We start from the raw sequence: 20,925 nt of genomic DNA, 5'->3' as shown, positions 1-20,925 counted from the left end.
GTGGATTTCCTATGATCTGGAAAGAAGCCAATCGGATCAGATCAAACCTATTTACTTCCCCGGGTTGTTTAATCTCTGTTGTCTCTTCTGACAGAAGTCTATTTAACTTCCCCGGTTTGTTTAAATCTCTGTTCTCTCTCGACAGAGTCTATTTACTTCCCGGTTTGTTAATCTCTGTTGTCTCTTCTGACAGAGTCTATTTACTTCCGCGTTTGTTTAATCTCTGTTGTCCTTTCTGACAGAGTCTATTACTTCCCGGTTTGTTAATCTCTGTTGTCTCTTCTGACAGAGTCTATTTACTTCCCGTTTGTTTAATCTCTGTTGTCTCTTCTGACAGAGTCTATTTACTTCCCGGTTTGTTTAATCTCTGTTGTCTCTTCTGACAGAGTCTATTTCTTTCTCACGGTTGTAGATTTTAATCATCTGTTGTCTCTTCTGACAGAGTTTATTTAAACAGCCACAGCAATGATGCCAATACATTTTTAGAGACAGCGTGTGGTTTTACACAAGGACTTTCCTCAACTACTGTAACTAAATATACTGCATATTGGTTACAAGTCTAATAGTTTTACTACATCCAGGCATTTGTGCTGATAGAGTGAAGTAACCTCAAACTCACTCACACACATTCACAAATGTGATCAGAGCAGTAGGTTAAAAGTAGAAAGATGGTTTATGCTGACTGTAGTGCTTTTAGCCTGGCCCTGATCATAACATGCCCCTTATCTTACAATACATTGACAAGACTAACACGTGGAAGGAAAGTGTTTCTTTATTCAAAGCAACAATACATTACATCTTTGTCTAACAAACGTACAAAATAGCCAACAAATAGAAAACAAATTATACAGTGTGTGTGTGTGTGTAAACTATTCACATCCAAATGGTTCACARTGATTCCATGTAACAACGGTAGGAAGATTCCTGTGCTTTTATTTAAAACATAAGGATGGGTGTTACATACAGTCTGAAGCTGTATCGTCACACACACAGAAATGAGTGGTATGTGCTGCACAAAATTAACATTTGTCATTGTAAATTGTAATTTACAATAGTAACAATTCAAAGAAAGTTAACAAGGCACTAGTGTGGATTCAACTCAGAGTCCAGACTAAACTTGTGGTGGTCACATTCTTATAGTGGACGTACACAACAGCAGTGCAACGTTTTAGTGCTGTGGCTTCTTGAATGGGTGTGGCATGTGGATGGAATATTAATTACATAACAGCCACTCACCCTCTAGCCTAGCCTACATGGGACAGCTATCAGGATTAACAAAATGTAATCAGTATTATTCAATCGGGATGTTTTGGTTCTAACCAAATGCTCCTGAGAAAGTTCACCTGGGTCACGTTCAGTGGGGTGCAACGTTACAGAACGTTCAGATAAAAATATATTATGTAGAACAAACTCATGTAGAATAAGGTTTCATGACAGGTGTATAAAAGGCATTTATATCTGCAGCGTTCAGAACATTGCACCCTTCTGAACACAACCCTGATATTGAGGTCTGCTGTACATCTACAAACCAGCTGAAAAACCACAAACCATCCAAGGTTTACATTTTTTTCCCTCAACTGCATACTTATTCACATTTTCACAAGAGCAGAAACCCATGGGCATCCAAATAAATTATTAAAATTACTTTCTGAAAGCCTTCTAATTGAAAAAAAATATATCTAAATTAAACTAAAAACCATAAAAAGTACACAAGGCACTGTGCAAAAAGTAAAAATATTTCATGGATTCCTTACATTGGCATTCACTTCTATCAAAACATTGGTTCTCATCTGCTGCGCTCATCACACCATTGGCTCACATCTGCTGTGATTGGCTTGTCAATCGAAGGGCTACGCAGTACACAGTGAGGAATGCAGTAGAACTTCTAACTTAATCACAGTAAACCCAGCACCAACATTAAGGAAGAATAAAGAACTACCAAACTGAAAACAGAACCCCACATAAACCCCAGTCCACCAGTTGTCTCCCAGTGTTGCTGATGGTTGGGAACCATTTTCTTCCTCCACAGCGCAGTGCCGACAGTTGAACTTTAATAAGAATTTGTTCTTGACTGACTTGCCAAGTTAAATAAAATTAAAATGAAAACATCCATCTACCTGGTACCACACTATTAAAGGCCCTGGGACTTGAACCATTGTTGCTCTTAGTAACAAGTCTGTGCATGAGTCGTCCCTTTAGCAACACCCCTGGTTACGAGAGAGTCCTCAGAGGCGTGTCCCTGTAGCCTTTACAACCCCAGGCTTCAGAGGGCGTAGTGAGGTCGCCAGGTGTGACGTGTCACTGCAGAATTGCTGTTCTGTTGGTTACAAATTTCTGCTGAAGCAGCGACAGAGAACTGCGGAGCTATGGGGAAAAGAGGAAAAAAACTGTCATTGTCTGTACAGACACACAAACACCTGCAGGAGGAATTCGGGAGCCTGTAACACAAACATAGCTGGTCGTTTGACTGACCTGCTCCAATAGGTTGATGGAGTCCTGCAGCACTGCTTTCAGCAGCAAAGTCTCCTCTCTGGTCCTGTATGTTGGGGCCGGTTCAGGAAAGAAGTCAGCGGCAAAACTGAGGAGACAGACAGTCAGCATGAAGAGAGAGAGAATTCCACAACAACCCGATCCTGTCAGATCAGTGATTACTCCAAGAAATGGTGAAAGAAAGTTTTTCCTGACTTGGATGCATGCTAAGGGGATGTGGCTGACCTGCAAACCGATATACTGTATTTATTTTCTTATTGATTATAATTGTTATGGTGAGGTGTTTGGTTAAGTTTAGGTTATAGATTGTCTGGCGTTTCCTACTAGCACTGACTTTGCTGATAGCTTCTTTATTGAGGAAAAATGTACTGACTATGACATGTGGTTGTCTCACCTAGCTATCTTAAGATGAATACACTAAGTCGCTCTGGATAAGAGTGTCTGGTAAATGACTAAAATATCAAATGTAATGTGAAAAGTGCAGGCCTTCACCCGGTGTGCAGCAGCCTACCTGCTCTCGGTCCTCTCCCGGAGGTGGTGCTTGGTGCTCAGGTACATGCGGTTGGCCACATCCTCCATGGCCCACAGCTTAAAGAACAGCCCCAGGTTCAGTACTGTTAGGATCAGCAGACTGGGAACACACAGCCAGAGAAAGAGGCTGTGAGGTTTCTGATTACCCGGCTAAGATCAACACACACCTGGCTAATATACTGCACCTAAGTACTGTTTGAGCTCATGAAGCAGAATGTACTCATAGCAAGCGGTACAGGAGCGCCAAGTCTAGGTCCAAGAGGCTTCTAAACAGCTTCTACTTCCAAGCCATAAGACTCCTGAACATTTAATCAAATGGCTACCCAGACTATTTGCATTGCCCCCCTCTTTTATACTGCTGCTACGCTGTTATTATCTATGCATAGTCACTTTACTATGCATAACTCTACCTACATGTAAATATTACTAGTGATGCACCGATATGAGATTTTTGGCCGATACCGATATCCAATATGTTCCTTGCCAAAAAAAAACGATACCGATATTTACAATTTTAGCCTTTTAAGCATTCTAGTACAATTAAATAGTTAACACACACACACACACACAGATGCAGCGGTCTAAGGCACTACATCTCAGTGCAAGAGGCATCATTACAGTCCCTGGTTCGAATCCAGGCTCCCATAGTGCGGCGCACAATTGGCCCAGCGTCGTCCAGGGCCATCATTGTAAATAAGAATTAGTTCTTTACTGACTTGCCTAGATAAATAACAGGTTACACACACCACACTGACCAAAAAGTTATTTTGTTGGCATTTACGTATGCCCCCATTACCAGTAAAACATAATCAAAACKTATTTATTTCACTTACTTGCTGTGCTGTTTCGTTGTTCAGTCATTTAATTCTCAACCAGGATTRCATGTAACGCCGTTTGAGTCGTGTCAAATAACACGACATCTGTATCAGTAGCTATAGTTAGCTAGCTAACTATATAGCAAGGTGTCATCTAAAATAACCCTAATTTATAAGACAGTTCTTATTTGATTCATGGTGGTCGGACCAAACTATGTGAAGCTAGCCACAATAGTGGACTTTGCAGTTAGCCTTCAAAATAAAAGTATGGCATCATTCTACTATGTATTCATTTGGATTACTGTCAATGACTAGCTTCACAACACATAACCCGGTGCGGTAGAGCCTCACTAGCCAGATGAAGCTAGCTGGCTGCTTATAACGTTAGCTTTGGGCAACAGGGTTAAGTTGCTGACTAGCGATTTATTTTCATGAACTGAAGTTCAATTTCAATAGGCGAACAACAAGTGGCAACCCAGCTAATACTTACTCACAAGGATTCCTAAATCATTGCTAAGAATAATGAAAATGACTGCAGGTTCTACTGGTTATTGTTTTCAGGCTGGTTGTATTGGTGCTAGCTAAGTACCAAGCGAAAGCTAGCTAGCTACCCCAGAAGTTGCGGTCGAACAAATGATGCTTTATTACCAACGAGGTATTGTAAAGATATCGTTCGTGGCTGGTGTTTGCAGACTTTTTTGTACAGCTTTGACACGCAAAAACCCAAACGGCATTCCATAGTATGTATGTCATGAAGCTAATAGCAGTGACGTTATTACTGTGTAACTCCGGTAGAGCAACGTCTGAAAAATAGCGCACTTGGTAGTGTGTACCGGCACTCGACCAGTCGGCGAAAGCCAACATCACTCACGACAGAGAACGGTTGATAGTCAAGGGTAATGAATACCATTATCTTGGCTTTAATGGATTTCGCCTTTGAGTTGTCTCGCTGAAATTTTGTTACTCTTTCAATTAACTGCTCGATCCACACAGCAGACATTGTGGGCTAGTTTAGGAATGCTGTGTTGCACATGTAGCGCAACATTTTACGTGGCGTCATTACGTCATGTACCTATGTTATTTAGGTATGCACATCAGTTTAGTCATCGGTTTTGCACATCGGGGCGTTAAACTAGACATCGGCCAATACCGATGTTGGCATTTTAGCTCATATCTGCCGATTCCGATATGTTCACCGATATATCATGCATCCCTACATATTACCTCGACTAACCGGTGCCCCCGCACATTGACTCTGTACCGGTACCCCCTGTATATAGCCTCGCTATTGTTATTTTACTGCTGCTCTTTAATTATTTGTTAATTTTATTTCTTATTCTTTTTAGGTATTTTATTTTTAAACTGCATTGTTGGTTAAGGGCTTGTAAGTAAGCATTTCACTAAGGTCTCCACCTGTTGTATTTGGCGCAGGTGACAAATAACATTTGATTTGAAGAAAGTACACAAACAATAGAAAAGGTTCATGAAGATTTACAGCTATACTGTTTGAGTGTTTACTGGTGGTGTCGACTTACATGATGCTCATCCCAGCTATGATGGTAGAGATGTTCCATCGAGGTGGACCCTTCATATCTATGGGATCTGACACACAACCCGGGAGAGAGCGGAACAGCTTGAACGGAAGACATATGACTGTGTGTCTATTGTAGGCCATTTGACTGATTGAGTGTTTGTGCAATTCACTCATATAGTACGTGTAATGTTATCCATGTGTCAGAAGATGGTTGTTAAATAAACAGAACATGTATGTACCCGTCTTGCCCTCTCTGTGAGGGTCTAGGTCGGGCTCGCATTGCTTGCTGGGCTTCAGGTGCTCCTGTAGTGTCCGACTGAACGTCCTCCTCCGCCAATGACGCATCCCGCCAATCATCTTACCGGGGTCTCCGCATCCCTGGTTCAGCTCCGCCTCCTCTTCCATCAGCTCAGATTCTGTGATAACATGGGGTCAAATGAAAAGTTGGGTCAAATGGCTTGGAAGACAGGGGTCAATAGATGACTAGAAGTGGTAGGGGTGATGTAGAGAGGACTGCCGGGCAGTCTGTAGGGAGGTTGGGTGCTAATCGACATCTCATGAGGAGAGTTGGACTGTCAGTGTGAGTGCAGGGCTTTGATTCAGATCTAATCTAACGAGACTGGAGAGGGTGAGTAAGAGAAGAGCAGAGGAAGGGTAGGGAGATTGGTCGTTATACAGTATAGGAGAGAGGGAGCTGGACAGAAACCAGTGAAGCACCAACATACAAAGAGAGCATGGGCCTATTATGGCTAACCCAACACTCACAGGCAGAGAGACTAATTGGAGATTGAGAAGTGGGGAAGCAGGAAGACAGGCCCTCAGAGGAAGATACACTCAGAGAGATCAGCCAAACAAGGAGAGAGACTTGAAGAACTACAGAGAAAGAGGGGACAAGACAGACAGATATTCTTAAAGATGGAGTGGAAAGAGAGATATAGAGAAGGGTGAAGAGATCTCCAGGGCTGTAGCAGCCTACTGCCCACCCAGGTGTCTGAAGTAGTCCTCCAGGCCACTCCAGGAGTTCTTGGTGATGAAGGACTTGACCAGCCCCCACGGCTGCTTCTTGTACTTCACATCAGTGTACACCCTGAACACACAACACATCAGTGTACACCCTGAACACACACAACACATCAGTGTACACCCTGAACACACACAACACCAGCACATCAGTGTACACCCTGAACACACACAACACCAGCACATCAGTGTACACCCTGAACACACACAACACCAGCACATCAGTGTACACCCTGAACACACAACACCAGCACATCAGTGTACACCCTGAACACACAACACCAGCACATCAGTGTACACCCTGAACACACAACACCAGCACATCAACTCTACAGTTGTAATTGAATAGTAATCAAATTATCTATATTCACATTCTGTAATGGGTAATTAGTAACCACAAACTCTGAAGTACCAAACATTTAGTATTTATTAAAAGAAGTCTGTCAACTGCTGGACACAGCAAATAAGCGCTATGAAGTCACAGACCTAGGATATGAGAATAGAAGGCTTTATGCCACTAGAGGAATGACTCCAATAAAGCTGGATACTGTCCTGGAGGGCTGTTCAGAGAGCACTGCTGATTTTCACTCTGACCAAAAGCTATCAGGGAGAAGGGAACCAACAACACACCGGCCTGCAATAGTAATTGACCTTTCCTAGGGGATATTGATTAGTCTTTGACACACAAAACCATGTAACAGGCACATCGCACTGAACAAAGAGACTGTGAGCGCAGCGAGAAGCTCAACCCCAATACCCTGAAAGTCTTTACCCTAAAGTAAACTGAGCAGATAACAATGTCGAAAGGCTGTGATGTCTCTGCTGCTCACCTGAGTCGACATTTGCGTTTGGAATGGCGGATGATACAGTAGCGGTTCTGAGTGTAGAAGTAGTCGTGGTACGGGACGTCGTGTGTGTAGACCTCCGAGTCGACGAGGTAGTACTGACCTTCCCTGAACTCCTTGTACAGGATCTGACAGGACAACAGAGGAGTTACACACACTCTGGAGAAAAGACATTCCACACACCTGCACACACACACACTACTAAAAATCCGCCACACGCAGTGCAAACCTGGGCTCACCTGGTTCTCCGTGGCGGTGGAGAACTTGCCCACCAGAGGGTTGGTGATGGTGATGGTGTAGTTGAGACTCCTCTTCATGGAGCCGGACGCGTCACTCTGCCACCGTGTAAGGATGGCATCTGACGACAATCACACATGTGTTTTGTGTTAACCTATCTACTACTTTATTTGGTACCACATTAGAACAACGCTCGGACAGTCTCATTTAAAAATAGCTTGTGAGGAGTGAGGACTAGTCCGTCTTAATCAGAGGAGAGGACTGTGGCTTATAACAGGGTGGATGGGGAGATGACTCACTGGTGATCTTCCTGGCATTCATGAATCTTCGTATGAAGTGGGATTCGGTAAAGAGCAGTTCAAACATCTTTTCTGCACTGATGTTGAAGACCGTGTTCACATAGAGCCTGCCATGCTGCTGGGAGACACTCACCCTCTCCTCTACAGGAGAGGCAGGGGGAAAGATGGGGGGGTTAGCATGATCTCAGAGGAATGCCTCTACAAACACATTTAACAGGTCACTAGCATAAAACAAAACAATCACTTTAAAGTAGAATGCATTTAACAAACACATTTGAGGATCAATAGTACTACCACGCACATGCCTGTTGGGTAGAACCAATGAACACACACAGTGGGGTTAGTTCTCACCCTCCTCTGCACTCTCCGAGCCGCTCTGTTCAGAGAAGCGGTCCAAGTTAGAGTTGAGGTCCAGAGAAAGCTCAGAGCGCTTGGAGACCCGCTCTGGGGCAGAGCGGTCGAGGGACGGGTCAGGAGTGCACCGAGACGAGGTGCTGCAAGCATCATCCTGTAGGACACACAATGGCAATGTCACTCTTCCCTGACTATGGAAGCCTTGCTATAAATGCCATCAATCTGACTGGTCATTCACTTGCAATACTCATTAGACAATGAAGAGAATATGTGGAGACAACATGACTAAGGCGATTACTTGATATCATCCAAGCCTTGTGAGAATTTGTATTTAACCTTTATTTTGACAGGGAGTCAATGCTGAGAGAGGTCTATTTTCCAGATGAGGCCTGTATAGCACCACAATACACATGAAAATACAATAATCACATTAAACTACACATTTATATACAGTTTATTATACACAACAAGCAAAACACAATCACATTCTTCAGTAAAAAGGTCCCCTAACAACCTTCTGAAACGCTCTAGAGGCGTTKATTTTAAACTGTATTGTAGATCATTCCACACGTAAGGTGCAAGGAAATTATTGGCTGATTTACCTAATTCTCTAGACACCAAAGGAGTCTCCAGAGTTAACCAACCCTGTGAACGGGTTTGATAACTTGTCATTTTAAATCTTAACAGTGATGTTAGAAAAGTCTGAAGTTTGTGGAGCAGGGCTTTGTCAARAAAAAGAGTAATATGTGATCTATGTGACTTCAAAGAGGTGTCGTACTGTGTTTCCTGAGTTGATGGAGCTCTGTCCGAGGGGTGAGGGTAGGTCCTCTCCCTGGGGTGCAGTGGGCTCAAAGGAGCCCTGATCCCCCGGCTGGAGGCGCAGAGTAGATGGCCTCCCAGAGTCCTCTCCACCAGGCCTCACGGTCATGCTGCCACGGACCAGGTGGGTAAACAGGTTGCAGAAATGTGTCAGTTAGACAGATGTAGGTGAGTGCATGTTGTTCTTTGTGCAGTCCGAGAGAGAGAGAGAGAGCGATCCCGGTGTGTGTGAGTGGTCATCCTCACCTGGTGTGTTTCTGCGTGGTTGATTCTGCTGATGTCTGTAGACTTTCTATCTCTACAATCCTCAGGCCCAGGTCATTGCCATAGTGCTGCTTGACCATCTGCCACAGCGCCAAACTACTCAGTGGCTAGGAGAGAGGGAGAGGAGCTTGGTACACAGCAAACAGTGGCACTTGAATAGATTTCTGTTATCATGGAAAAGCAACTGCTTTCCTGGTAGTGTCACCACCAATCAGATTTTTGTAGGTTATAACGTGCGAAAGCTCAATCAAAATAAAAATTATAAGGATGAATTCCTCTGTCTGGCTTCCAGTAACATGATAACTATCTTCCACCTGTGCATGAATCCCACACCGCCTCCAGTATCCTAGTTTCAATGAAACAAAACAGCCCTAACCTGCTCCTTACTCAACCACACTGATGTCACGAGACTAKAAAACAAAACAATACATGCAGTGTGGATTACATTTAGATCCACCTTTGATTGAAATTAAAATTATGACCAGACAAAAAAAAATTAAATACAATTTTAAACAAAAATATGGCTGGTACCTTGCTCATAGTGAAATTGTACACTGTAGCTATTGACTAATAGCTACAAAACATAATGTTTATGGACACCATGATGCGCCCCCCCCCCCAAAAAGAAAAAACAAGTTATTTAAAAAATACGTGAATGGGGGAAAGGGGTGAGTAATAAGGAAATGTAGATTACTTAAAAAATCTTTTGAGAGATTGAACAATCGTTGATCACTTACGAGTCAAAAGAAAACAATTTAATATTATTTCCCATGCAACAGAATCTAGTTAAGAAAGCGGCCATATGGAACCACGGTTTCTTTAGCCTAATCCAAACTGTGCACAGCTAATCATAATTTAGATCAAAATCTGTCACTTGCTGCCAATCAAGTAATAAAGMCCATTTTAAAAGTTGTTTTACTTACTTTGTAGCTATTTCGCTCTTTCCCAACAGTTGTTACGTATACCTGCCTGGTAGCTGGACTGAACTATAACCTGTGCGCCGTCACAAAGCAATCAGGAAGTTAGGCGCTCCGCCCATTTATGGAAAGATACATAGCTTCGATAAAAGCTCTATTAGATGCCAAGCTCGTGAACGTTCAGTGGCAACGGAAATCAGATATGTTGCCCTGAAGAATGGCGAGGTAACGAAACGACAGCGCTTTCTCGGGGGCAGGGTGTGTGTCTTATGCAAATTAACCTTCATAGCCGCACCTTTGAGGGGTCATTGAACCTTACCTTCATTCGCTAACTCCCGAGCCACACCAGTGTTATTGTGGGGTTGTTTTGACAGGTCCACAGTCTTCCATATTGCCCCTATAAGTTGCATTCATTCTAGGTCCTAATAAGTTTTACTTTTATCTCAACTTTGCTATCAAAAGAACTAGTATGTTATAAGAAACAAAACATTATGAATATTCAGCCTGCCACTTCCCCTTGTATATAACATAAGAACTGAATGCCATGGTAACCGCGTTTAGGGACATGGGGCCAGTCTGGGGGCATGGTGTTTACCCAGGACTGATTAGATAAGAACAGTCAGCCAGGGTTATGTCACAGAAGCCTTGCATACTACATAAAAATCTGGATAGGTTGCATGAAATGACAGACTAGCGCTATGATAACCATCACCATTGATACTTGGTTAGCTAGTAGTTGGCGTCCATGCAACTGYAACAATGGGAGAATCTCAATTGCATACTCTTCAGGTCCTCCCTCCATGCCTCATTCTCAACACCCATTGGAGGAGAAGGTCAGTGGGTATGGGACCTCTGGCTTTTCCATCCAATGGGTTTTGAGAAGGAGGCGAGGGGACGCAATAAAGATTCTCCCAGAGCCATTCAATGAGATATTCCCATTTGGGCAAAATACTGTCCTTTCCTCGACTCCTTCGTCCTCTCTCCTCCGTGATCCGGAAACCAATAAGTGGTCGAGGAGAGTGTCAATTAGTTAGTAGGCGAATGGAGGCGCTTCCTCCTGCTGAGGAAGCACAGGAGTATTCTACCGCAGTCCTTTGCGGAAGAGTTTAGAGATCCGCCACAACCCCTTTGAATCAGCTGTTTTTACTCGGAGGAGAAAAGCATGCACATATTTAAAAATTATATGCTACTTATCTTTTTATCTATAAAATGTCACAACTAGGCCTCCCGAGTGGCGCAGTGGTCTAAGGCACTGCATCGCAGTGCTTGCTGTGCCACTAGAGATTCTGGGTTCGAGCCCAGGCTCTGTTGCAGCAGGCCGTGACCGGGAGGCTCATGGGGCGGCGCACAATTGGGCCAGCGTCGTCCGGGTTAGGGGAGGGTTTGGCCGGCAGGGATATCCTTGTCTCATCACGCACTAMCGACTCCTGTGGCGGGCCGGGCGCAGTGCATGCTGACATGGTCGCCAGGTGTACGGTGTTTCCGCCGACACATTGGTGCGGCTGGCTTCCGGGTCGGATGGGCATTGTGTCAAGAAGCAGTGCGGCTTGGTTGGGTTGTGTTTCGGAGGAGGCATGGCTCTCGACCTTCGCCTCTCCCGAGTCCGTACGGGAGTTGCAGCGATGAGACAAGACTGTAACTACTACCAATTGGATACCACGAAATTGGGGAGAAAAAAGGGGTGACATTTTTTAAAATATATATAAAAATTCACAACTAGCTACATGTGTTTTTACTACCCTACACATTTCATTAGGTACTCCACCCCTGCAAACGTCATTTGCATGATGATGCACGAGTGAAGGATAGTCATTTCATACAAGTGCATTTGTTTCCACATTTCCTCTCCTTGGTTACCTTTGACATTTTTCAAAAGGAGGGGAGGACGGAGGAGTAGAGTAAACCAATTGAGATTCTCCGCAGTTTAGCTTATTACCATACTATTGTCCTATTATTTCCTTATTAGCAAGAGTAGGATTGAGTGAGGGGAAGACGATCCTAGATCTGTGCTTAGCGTAACTCCTACTGTTCATATACAGTGGGGCAAAAAAGTATTTAGTGGGCCACCAATTGTGCAAGTTCTCCCACTTAAAAAGATGAGGCCTGTAATTTTCATCATAGGTACACTTCAACTATGACAGACAAAATTAGAAAAAAAAATCCAGAAAATCACATTGTAGGATTTTAAATGAATTTATTTGCAAATGATGGTGGGAAATAAGTATTTGGTCACCTACAAACAAGCAAGATTTCTGGCTCTCACAGACCTGTAACTTCTTCTTTAAGAGGCTCCTCTGTCCTCCACTCGTATCTGTATTAATGGAACCTATTTGAACTTGTTATCAGTATAAAAGACACCTGTCCACAACCTCAAACAGTCACACTCCAAACTCCACTATGGCCAAGACCAAAGAGCTGTCAAAGGACACCAGAAACAAAATTGTAGACCTGCACCAGGCTGGGAAGACTGAATCTGCAATAGTAAGCAGCTTGGTTTGAAGAAATCAACTGTGGGAGCAATTATTAGGAAATGGAAGACATACAAGACCACTGATAATCTCCCTCGATCTGGGGCTCCACGAAGATCTCACCCCGTGGGGTCAAAATGATCACAAGAACGGTGAGCAAAAATCCCAGAACCACACGGGGGGACCTAGTGAATGACCTGCAGAGAGCTGGGACCAAAGTAACAAAGCCTACCATCAGTAACACACTACGCCGCCAGGGACTCAATCCTGCAGTGCCAGACGTGTCCCCCTGCTTAAGCCAGTACATGTCCAGGCCCATCTGAAGTTTGCTAGAGAGCATTTGGATGATCCAGAAGAAGATTGGGAGAATGTCATATGGTCAGATGAAACCAAAATAGAACTTTTTTGTAAAAACTCAACTCGTCGTGTTTGGAGGACAAAGAATGCTGAGTTGCATCCAAAGAACACCATACCTACTGTGAAGCATGGGGGTGGAAACATCATGCTTTGGGGCTGTTTTGCTGTTTTCTGCAAAGGGACCAGGGACGACTGATCCGTGTAAAGGAAAGAATGAATGGGGCCATGTATTTGAGTGAAAACCTCCTTCCATCAGCAAGGGCATTGAAGATGAAACGTGGCTGGGTCTTTCAGCATAACAATGATCCCAAACACACCGCCCGGGCAACGAAGGAGTGGCTTCGTAAGAAGCATTTCAAGGTCCTGGAGTGGCCTAGCCAGTCTCCAGATCTCAACCCCATAGAAAATCTTTGGAGGGAGTTGAAAGTCCGTGTTGCCCAGCAACAGGCCCCAAAACATCACTGCTCTAGAGGAGATCTGCATGGAGGAATGGGCCAAAATACCAGCAACAGTGTGTGAAAACCTTCGGAAGACTTACAGAAAACGTTTGACCTCTGTCATTGCCAACAAAGGGTATATAACAAAGTATTGAGATAAACTTTTGTTATTGACCAAATACTTATTTTCCACCATAATTTGCAAATAAATTCATTAAAAATCCTACAATGTGATTTTCTGGATTTTTTTTCTCATTTTGTCTGTCATAGTTGAAGTGTACCTATGATGAAAATTACAGGCCTCTCTCATCTTTTTAAGTGGGAGAACTTGCACAATTGGTGTCTGACTAAATACTTTTTTGCCCCACTGTAAATATCCGTGTCATAGAAATGCCCTTCTTTAATCCCAGCCCCCATCCCCGCAGGAGGCCTTTTGTCTTTTGGTAGGCCAATATTGTAAATAAGAATTTGTTCTTAACTGAAATAAAGGTTCAATAAAAAATGTAAATATAAAAAAAGTTGTGCACTTTATGGGGAATAGGTTGGCATTTGGGATGCACCCCAGTGAGTGAGGTTATGAAGTCGCTGAACTGTGCCTCACTTTGTCCATCAGAGTGTTCTGCCACATCCGGAACACTCCCTGGTAACTCTTCTCTCTGGCTGAGAAGGAAGTGAAGAACAACTGTAGGGAAGAGAGCGACAGAAGCTTGTAAATATTATTGCAGTGATAACCATCCATTGGTTTGCATTTAGGACAGACAGAAGGGATGAGTAACATGTTATTTTGTCAGTGCTGCAGCTGTAGGCCTACTCCTGAGGGGTTAAACCATGAAAAGCACAGGGTCTCTTAGCTCTGGTCCAGGGCGTTAGTGCAACTGTCCAGGGATATTAAACAGAACCCAGGTGGTGTTTGAGTGACTATACTGTACCTTCTCTGAGTCTGTGCAGATCTGAATGGCGTTGGGGATCAGCCGTGCTGTCTTCTCTCTGTACATGGCCTTGATGTCCCTCAGAGTCAAGGCTATCTACGACCATATAGCACAGTGATGACCTCCAGAGTCAAGGCTATCTACGACAATATAGCACAGTGATGACCTCCAGAGTCAAGGCTATCTACGACAATATAGCACAGTGATGACCTCCAGAGTCAAGGCTATCTACGACCAGAGCCATATATTAAGAGAGTTCTGCCAGCTTTTTGAACAGCTGTCATGTTGGCACCTTTATTCTCTACATGTTTGTGCTGTAACAATACGAGAGCGCCTCTGACAGTTCCCTATGAAATGACCCGCTGTAAACAAGCAAAACAGAGCAGTGACTTTAACAGACATTTTTATTGATTAGCATTGGGGATAATGTGTATCCAAGTCAACAAATTGCACATCTGCTTTCACTGTGAAAACTATCAGCAGTAAACAGCACAAAGCAGAAGCGTTAATTATCACTTAGCAACGGCTATTGAGGAGAAAGCGCCGCTCTATGAACATCCAGAGAGAAGCCGCATTGGCCCAACTCTCTAAATACAGTATATCACCGTCTAAAACCAGAGAACACTGACCACATTTAACACGACCAGAATAATGCAATACAAACACACATTTACAGCATATCATGATCTGATTAATTAATCCCCAAGACAGAAAACTCCTATTATCCATCTCTCCCCCATGTGTGAGCTCACCTTTGTCCCCCGAAACACATTGCTATAGAAACAGAGCCAGTTCTCTGACAGGTAGAGGCGTCCCTGCAGTAGGATGTCTCTCTGGAGGGCACAGGTATAGTCTGGGGAAAGACACGGGACGCACCTTGACACAGGTAAGTATAGTACAGGTGTGCTGGTATATGCAGGTGAGAGAGGTGCCAATGTTTTGGTTTTAAGAGATAATAATAAATTATTATTATTATAAATATTATTATTATTAGGGTCCATTTCTGGATGGAGCCTCTCTCTCCCCATCTCTCACACACACACACATAGACACGTAACTCACCCATGATGAGTCTCTCTGACTCAGGCAGTTCTCTGAACAGCTTCTTGAACTCCTCAACCCTCTGTTTGTAGGTGGGGGCCGGTAGGGCTTGGGGGGCGGCCAGACACTGGCCCCGAGGGTCGGACATCTGATTGACGGGCCACAGAGGTAACATTATAATCACAAAGCTAATTTGAATAGTAATTTCTATAGTACAGAGGTCATGCTGGCTAAAACTCTGCTGCATTCTGTTTTTTTTTCATACAGTACCAGTTAAAGTGTTTGTTAGGTGTTAAGCCTGTGTTTAAAAAAAAAAAGTGATTTTCACTGTTGAACTGTGTTTGGGAAATAAAGATAGACATGGTTTTAAAAAGGTAGTGGTCATATTTCATCCAGTATGGGGTAAGTTGTGTCAAGCTACAGAACCAGTCAAAAGTTAGGACACACCTACTCATTCAAGGGTTTATCTTTATTTTTACTATTTTCTACATTGTAGAATAATAGTGAAGACATCAAAACCATGAAATAACACATATGGAATCTTGTAGTAAGCAAAAAAACTGTTAAATCAAAATATATTTTAGATTCTTTAATGTAGCCACCCTTTGCCTTGACAGCTTTGCAGACTCTTGGCATTCTCTCAACCAGCTTCACCTGGAATGCTGTGGTTCAATCTGTGTTTGAAATTCACTTCTCGACTGAGGGACATTACAGGTAATTGTATGTTTGGGCTACAGAGACAAGGTAGTCATTCAGAAATCATGTTAAACAGTCTATGCAACTTATTATATGACTTGTTAAGCATATTAGTACTCCTGAACTTATTTAGGCTTGCCATATAAGTGGTGGAATACTTATTGACTCAAGACATTTCAGATTTTAGTTTTTTATTAATTTGTAAAAAAAWATATATATATTAAATACCACTTTGACATTATGGGGTAATGTGTGCAGGCCAATGACACAAAATCTCAATTTAATCAATTTTAAATTCAGGCTGTAACAACAATGTGGAAAAGTCAAGGGGTTTGAATACTTTCTAAAGGCAGATTGAGTGGACAAAACATTAGAAACACCTTCCTAATGTAGAGCTGCACCCCCTTTTGCTCTCAGAACAGACTCAATTCATCAGGGTGTCAAAAGTGTTCCAAAGGGATYCTGGCCCATGTTGACTCCAATGCTTCCCACAGTTGTGTCAAGTTGGCTGGATGTAATTTGAGTGGTAGACCATTCTTGATACACTTGAGAAACTGTTGAGCGTGGAAAAACCCAGCAGCGTTGCAGTTCTTGACACACTCAAACCGGTGTGCCTGGCACCTACTACCATGCCCCGATCAAAGACACTTAAATATTTTGTCTTGCCCATTCACCATCTAAATGGCACACATACACAATCCATGTCTCAAGTATTGAAAATCCTTATTTAACCTATCTCCTCCCCTTCATCTACACTGATTGAAACGGATTTTAAAAATTACATCAATAAGTGATCATAGACTGACCAGGAGAAATCTATGTCATGGAAAGAGTTCCTYATGTTTTGTACACTCAGTGTGTATATACATATTTATATATTAAAGTGACAGTTGGTCAATACGATCTCGCTATTCAGTAAATACAGAGAAGACCAGGAAGTGAACAGTAGCTGAAAAACAGTATCGGCACATGAGCTTTGTATACTGTCACTAGTACATCACGACAAAAGCTAAATGTGATGTCAACATAATAGATGGCAGAATGGGCAGAATGTAATAGAACGTCTTCTCCACTAGAGGGCAGGAACCGTTATTGTCCACACTGTGGAAATGTCTTTGGCTTCACCACATAAAAACAGACATTAAACACCATCAGGAGAAAATCATCCTCAATCTTTAAATAAAACTATACAAAGTACAAAAATGCTACAGTGCAAGTGCAGTTTGAAGTTAGTATACATTACATCATTGGTCTAAAAACCATAGCATCAATAATGCCTAACTAAAGATACATCGTCACCATGCAGTGTTTATGGGTGGGCGAGTAAGCAGACTTTATGACATGATATACAATGTAGGGGTAAGTGCATGATAGTCACAGATAGGTAAACTGAAGGGCTCTGTATCTTACCTCATGTTCCTCAGAGCTCCACCTGTACTCCCCCATGGAGGCGGTCTCGTCTGTGACGTCACTGCCAACCTCTGACCGGGAAACCTGGTCCATCAGACCCACTGTTCCGCTGACTGGATAGAAGAGATATGTTATGTTACCTGGTAGCTTTAGAAGGTAAACTCCAGCAGTCCCTATAGAATGACTACTGGACTGGACATCTTGCTGCTGTAAAGGGGTCTGTTTATGGCTGGTCTCTACTGAAGAAGGTTACACTTTGCAGACCATGCTAAGAAGTATGAGGAAGGAAATTACATCTTATGCAGGTCCATCTTCTAACCCATATAATTCAAWTTGAACACAATGAATTACTTGTTATACTTTGCAATGTTAATGACAATGGATTAGTGATCTACTATTGAATTGAAGTATGTTAGCTCAAAGTTCACTGTAGTCAATTAATAGCATTCTCACATAGATGTTCCTTTGTCCAGGTGTGAAGGGGCAGTGTGGAGTGCAAGTGATTGCATCATCTGTGGATCTGTTGGGGCGGTATGCAAATTGGAGTGGGTCTAGGGGTTCTGGGATAATGGTGATGTGAGCCATGACCAGCCTTTCAAAGCACTTCATGCCTACAGACGTGAGTGCTACGGGTCGGTAGTCATTTAGGCAGGATACCTTAGTGTTCTTGAGCACAGGAACTATGGTGGTCTGCTTGAAACATGTTGGTATTACAGACTCAGTCAGAGAAAGGTTGAAAATGTCAGTGAAGACACTTGCCAGTTGGTTAGCGCATGCTTGGAGTACARGTCCTGGAAATCCGTCTGGCCCTGCGGCCTTGTGAATGTTGACCTGTTTAAAAGGTCTTACTCACATCAGCTGCGAAGAGTGTGATCACACAGTCATCCGGAACAGCTGGTGCTCTCATGCATGTTTCAGTGTTACTTGCCTCGAAGCGAGCATAGAAGTTACTTAGCTCGTTTGGTAGGCTCATGTCACTGGGCAGCTCTCGGCTGTGCTTCCCTTTGTAGTCTGTAATAGTTTGCAAGCCCTCCCACATCCAATTAGCTTCGGAGCCGGTGTAGTACAATTTGATCTTGGTCCTGTATTGACGCTTTGCCTGTTTGATGGTTCGTCGGAGGGCATGGCGGMATTTCTTATAAGCTTCTGGGTTAGAGTCCCACTCCTTGAAAGCGGCAGCTCTACCCTTTAGCTCAGTGCGAATGTTGCCTGTAATCCATGGCTTCTGGCTTCCATTCAATTTTACTTATCCATATTTTAAATTGACATATGGGCATCGTACAGCCCAATGGTCATCACACTGGATAAATGACTAAAAAAGTGACATATCAAGCTCACTTAGATCTTGCTGTGTGTGTACTGTATTTTTATGTTATGTCTGTGAACACATCTTTCTTTGATACTTTAACATTACCTGAACAGCACCACCTCGACAATGGACAAACAGTGCTATTGCAGCTTTTTTCGTTTGCCAAGCAAGGTTCTTGCGCACTCGTTTGGTTCGCCTAGCCAGCCGAACTGAAGCATGCCATTAGGGTAACTGCAGCCTCACTCTACCCGTGATATCAAAGTGCTGTAATGTTTGATAAGGCGAAAATGAAATAAACGATTTGGTATCATTTTCATAAAGGAATTCTGAATAAGTGTGCTTCAAACGTTTTGCTATGAATCCTTCGCAGCTATCGTCTTCATCTGTGCATGAGAGTGCATCCGACTCAGTTTCCCCAAAATAAAATACGCGATACAGTCGTGTTTTTGTATTCCCGTACACAAATTCAGGCCGAAACTGAAGAGCGGATGGTTTGAACGCGGATGGTTTGAATCGCTCACTTGACAGCAGTAATTTACTGCACCTGAATCTCTTCAATGTTTTCGCATTCAGGTCCAACAAGTTCCATTCTGAGCAATTATACAATGGGAAAACAGGTGAAGTTTCGTTCAAATCTAAAAGGGTAGTGTCAAAAAGTGATTGTATTCAAATGGGTTTACCCTGCGTCTTCATCATCCACCATGTCGGATCTCTTCGGGGATACTAAATTCGTGATAGGCAAGGCAGTTAAAAGACGGTGCACATTCATAACCTACCTGGAAACGACACAATAGATTTATCTTCGGCACCGAGTTGTATGTGAGTCTGGGATGAATGAAGGTTTGTGAAGTCGCGGATACCTGTAAACATGTCACCACCGGCTCCGTTTGACCGCTCTCAGATCTTATGAACGCAAAACTAAATCAGTAATGTGTACATCTAGGTTTACTAAAAATAAATGTCAGTGGCGTCATATAGCCAATGTGCTACAAATCCATACACCTGGCAACACCTGACCCAGCCCATAAGGGAAAATACCATGAAGGAGATGTCACCATCGTTGTGCTTTGTCCATTATCATTTGCATACTGATGGCTGTCTAATGGGTCTAAAAATAGCCATCATTCTCTGTTCTGTCCCACCCTCACATATCTTGTTCTGGAGGTGCTTTACCGAGTCACAGTTCTCTCTATTCCCATTTCAAATAATGTTCATTGGCGGGCGTGGGGATGCAATATATCAAGCTTTTATATTTTTTTATTTGAGAATGATTTCTTGTATCTGCCCAACTGAAGGCTGAGCCTTCAACCACCTGCATGATGAGCCCTCAAGGAATGGGCCAAAATTCACCCAACTTATTGTGGGAAGCTTGTGGAAGGCTACCCGAAATGTTTGACCCAATTTAAAGGCAATGCTACCAAATACATAGAGTATTTGGGAATGTGATGAAAGAAATACAAATAAAAGCTGAAATAAATCATTCTCTCTACTATTATTCAGACATTTCACATTCTTAAAATAAAGTGGTGATCCTAACTGACCTAAGACAGGGAATTTTTACTAGGACTAAATTCCAGGAATTGCGAAAAACTGAGTTTAAATGTATTTGGTTAAGGTGTATGTAAACTTCCGACTTCAACTGTATGTACATTACAACATTTCAGTCACTAAATGTAGTTGAGGGGAATGCAGATAGCAATACTAGTTTAACCAGCAGCACCAGACACATCATTTACTGTCACTCTTACACTAACATACATGACTGCATCTGTGATCACTACTACTATTGTTGGCACGGTACACACACAAACTATCAACTTAACATACACTAGTAGCAATCTCTTGATTACACGTACAGAACATGCAGAGAAGACTGATATCTACTGAATCACACAGTCACGACATTCACCATTTTGTTTTGTTGCTTTATTTCATTTTACACATTTTATTATTTGGGATTCAAACACTTGTACGATTTTATTTAACTAGGCAAGTCAGTTAAGAACAAGTTCTTATTTACAATGACGGCCTACACCGGCCAAGCCCGGACGACGCTGCTGCCAATTGTGCGCCGCCCTATGCAACTCCCAATCACGACCGGTTGTGATACAGCCTGGATGAGCAGTGGAAAGGAGAGGACAAGAGAGCCCACC

General features: G+C 42.9%; 1 protein-coding gene across 1 annotated transcript; it reads right to left on the bottom strand.

Moving 5' to 3' along the window:
• Positions 1 to 754: 754 nt before the first annotated feature.
• Positions 755 to 19,821, bottom strand: gramd1c (GRAM domain containing 1c). The gene is made up of 18 exons (XM_024000263.3): positions 19,549 to 19,821; positions 17,464 to 17,576; positions 15,379 to 15,505; positions 15,069 to 15,169; positions 14,317 to 14,412; positions 13,989 to 14,069; positions 9,191 to 9,315; positions 8,904 to 9,054; positions 8,123 to 8,279; positions 7,772 to 7,912; positions 7,475 to 7,593; positions 7,221 to 7,363; positions 6,354 to 6,457; positions 5,610 to 5,786; positions 5,372 to 5,438; positions 3,002 to 3,121; positions 2,473 to 2,578; positions 755 to 2,364 (listed from the first exon to the last, which is right to left on the bottom strand). The coding sequence occupies exons 1-18, from the start codon at positions 19,640 to 19,642 to the stop codon at positions 2,299 to 2,301; spliced, it is 2,088 nt and encodes a 695-aa protein (XP_023856031.1). The 5' UTR covers positions 19,643 to 19,821; the 3' UTR covers positions 755 to 2,298.
• Between the last annotated feature and the right edge of the window lie 1,104 nt (positions 19,822 to 20,925).

The sequence above is a fragment of the Salvelinus sp. IW2-2015 genome, linkage group LG14, assembly GCF_002910315.2.
Source record: "Salvelinus sp. IW2-2015 linkage group LG14, ASM291031v2, whole genome shotgun sequence".
NCBI classification, from domain to species: Eukaryota; Metazoa; Chordata; class Actinopteri; order Salmoniformes; family Salmonidae; genus Salvelinus; species Salvelinus sp. IW2-2015.
Note: the sequence above shows the minus strand (reverse complement) of the source record. Positions and strands in the feature narration are given on the sequence as shown.

Coding starts and splice junctions, on each gene's coding strand:
- gramd1c (XM_024000263.3), bottom strand. CDS start 19,642: ATGTTTACAGGTATCCGCGACTTCACAAACCTTCATTCATCCCAGACT. Junction 5,787..6,353: donor GGACTACTTCAGACACCTGG/GTGGGCAGTAGG, acceptor ATGTTATCACAG/AATCTGAGCTGATGGAAGAG. Junction 3,122..5,371: donor ATAGCTGGGATGAGCATCAT/GTAAGTCGACAC, acceptor GTGTGTTCCCAG/TCTGCTGATCCTAACAGTAC.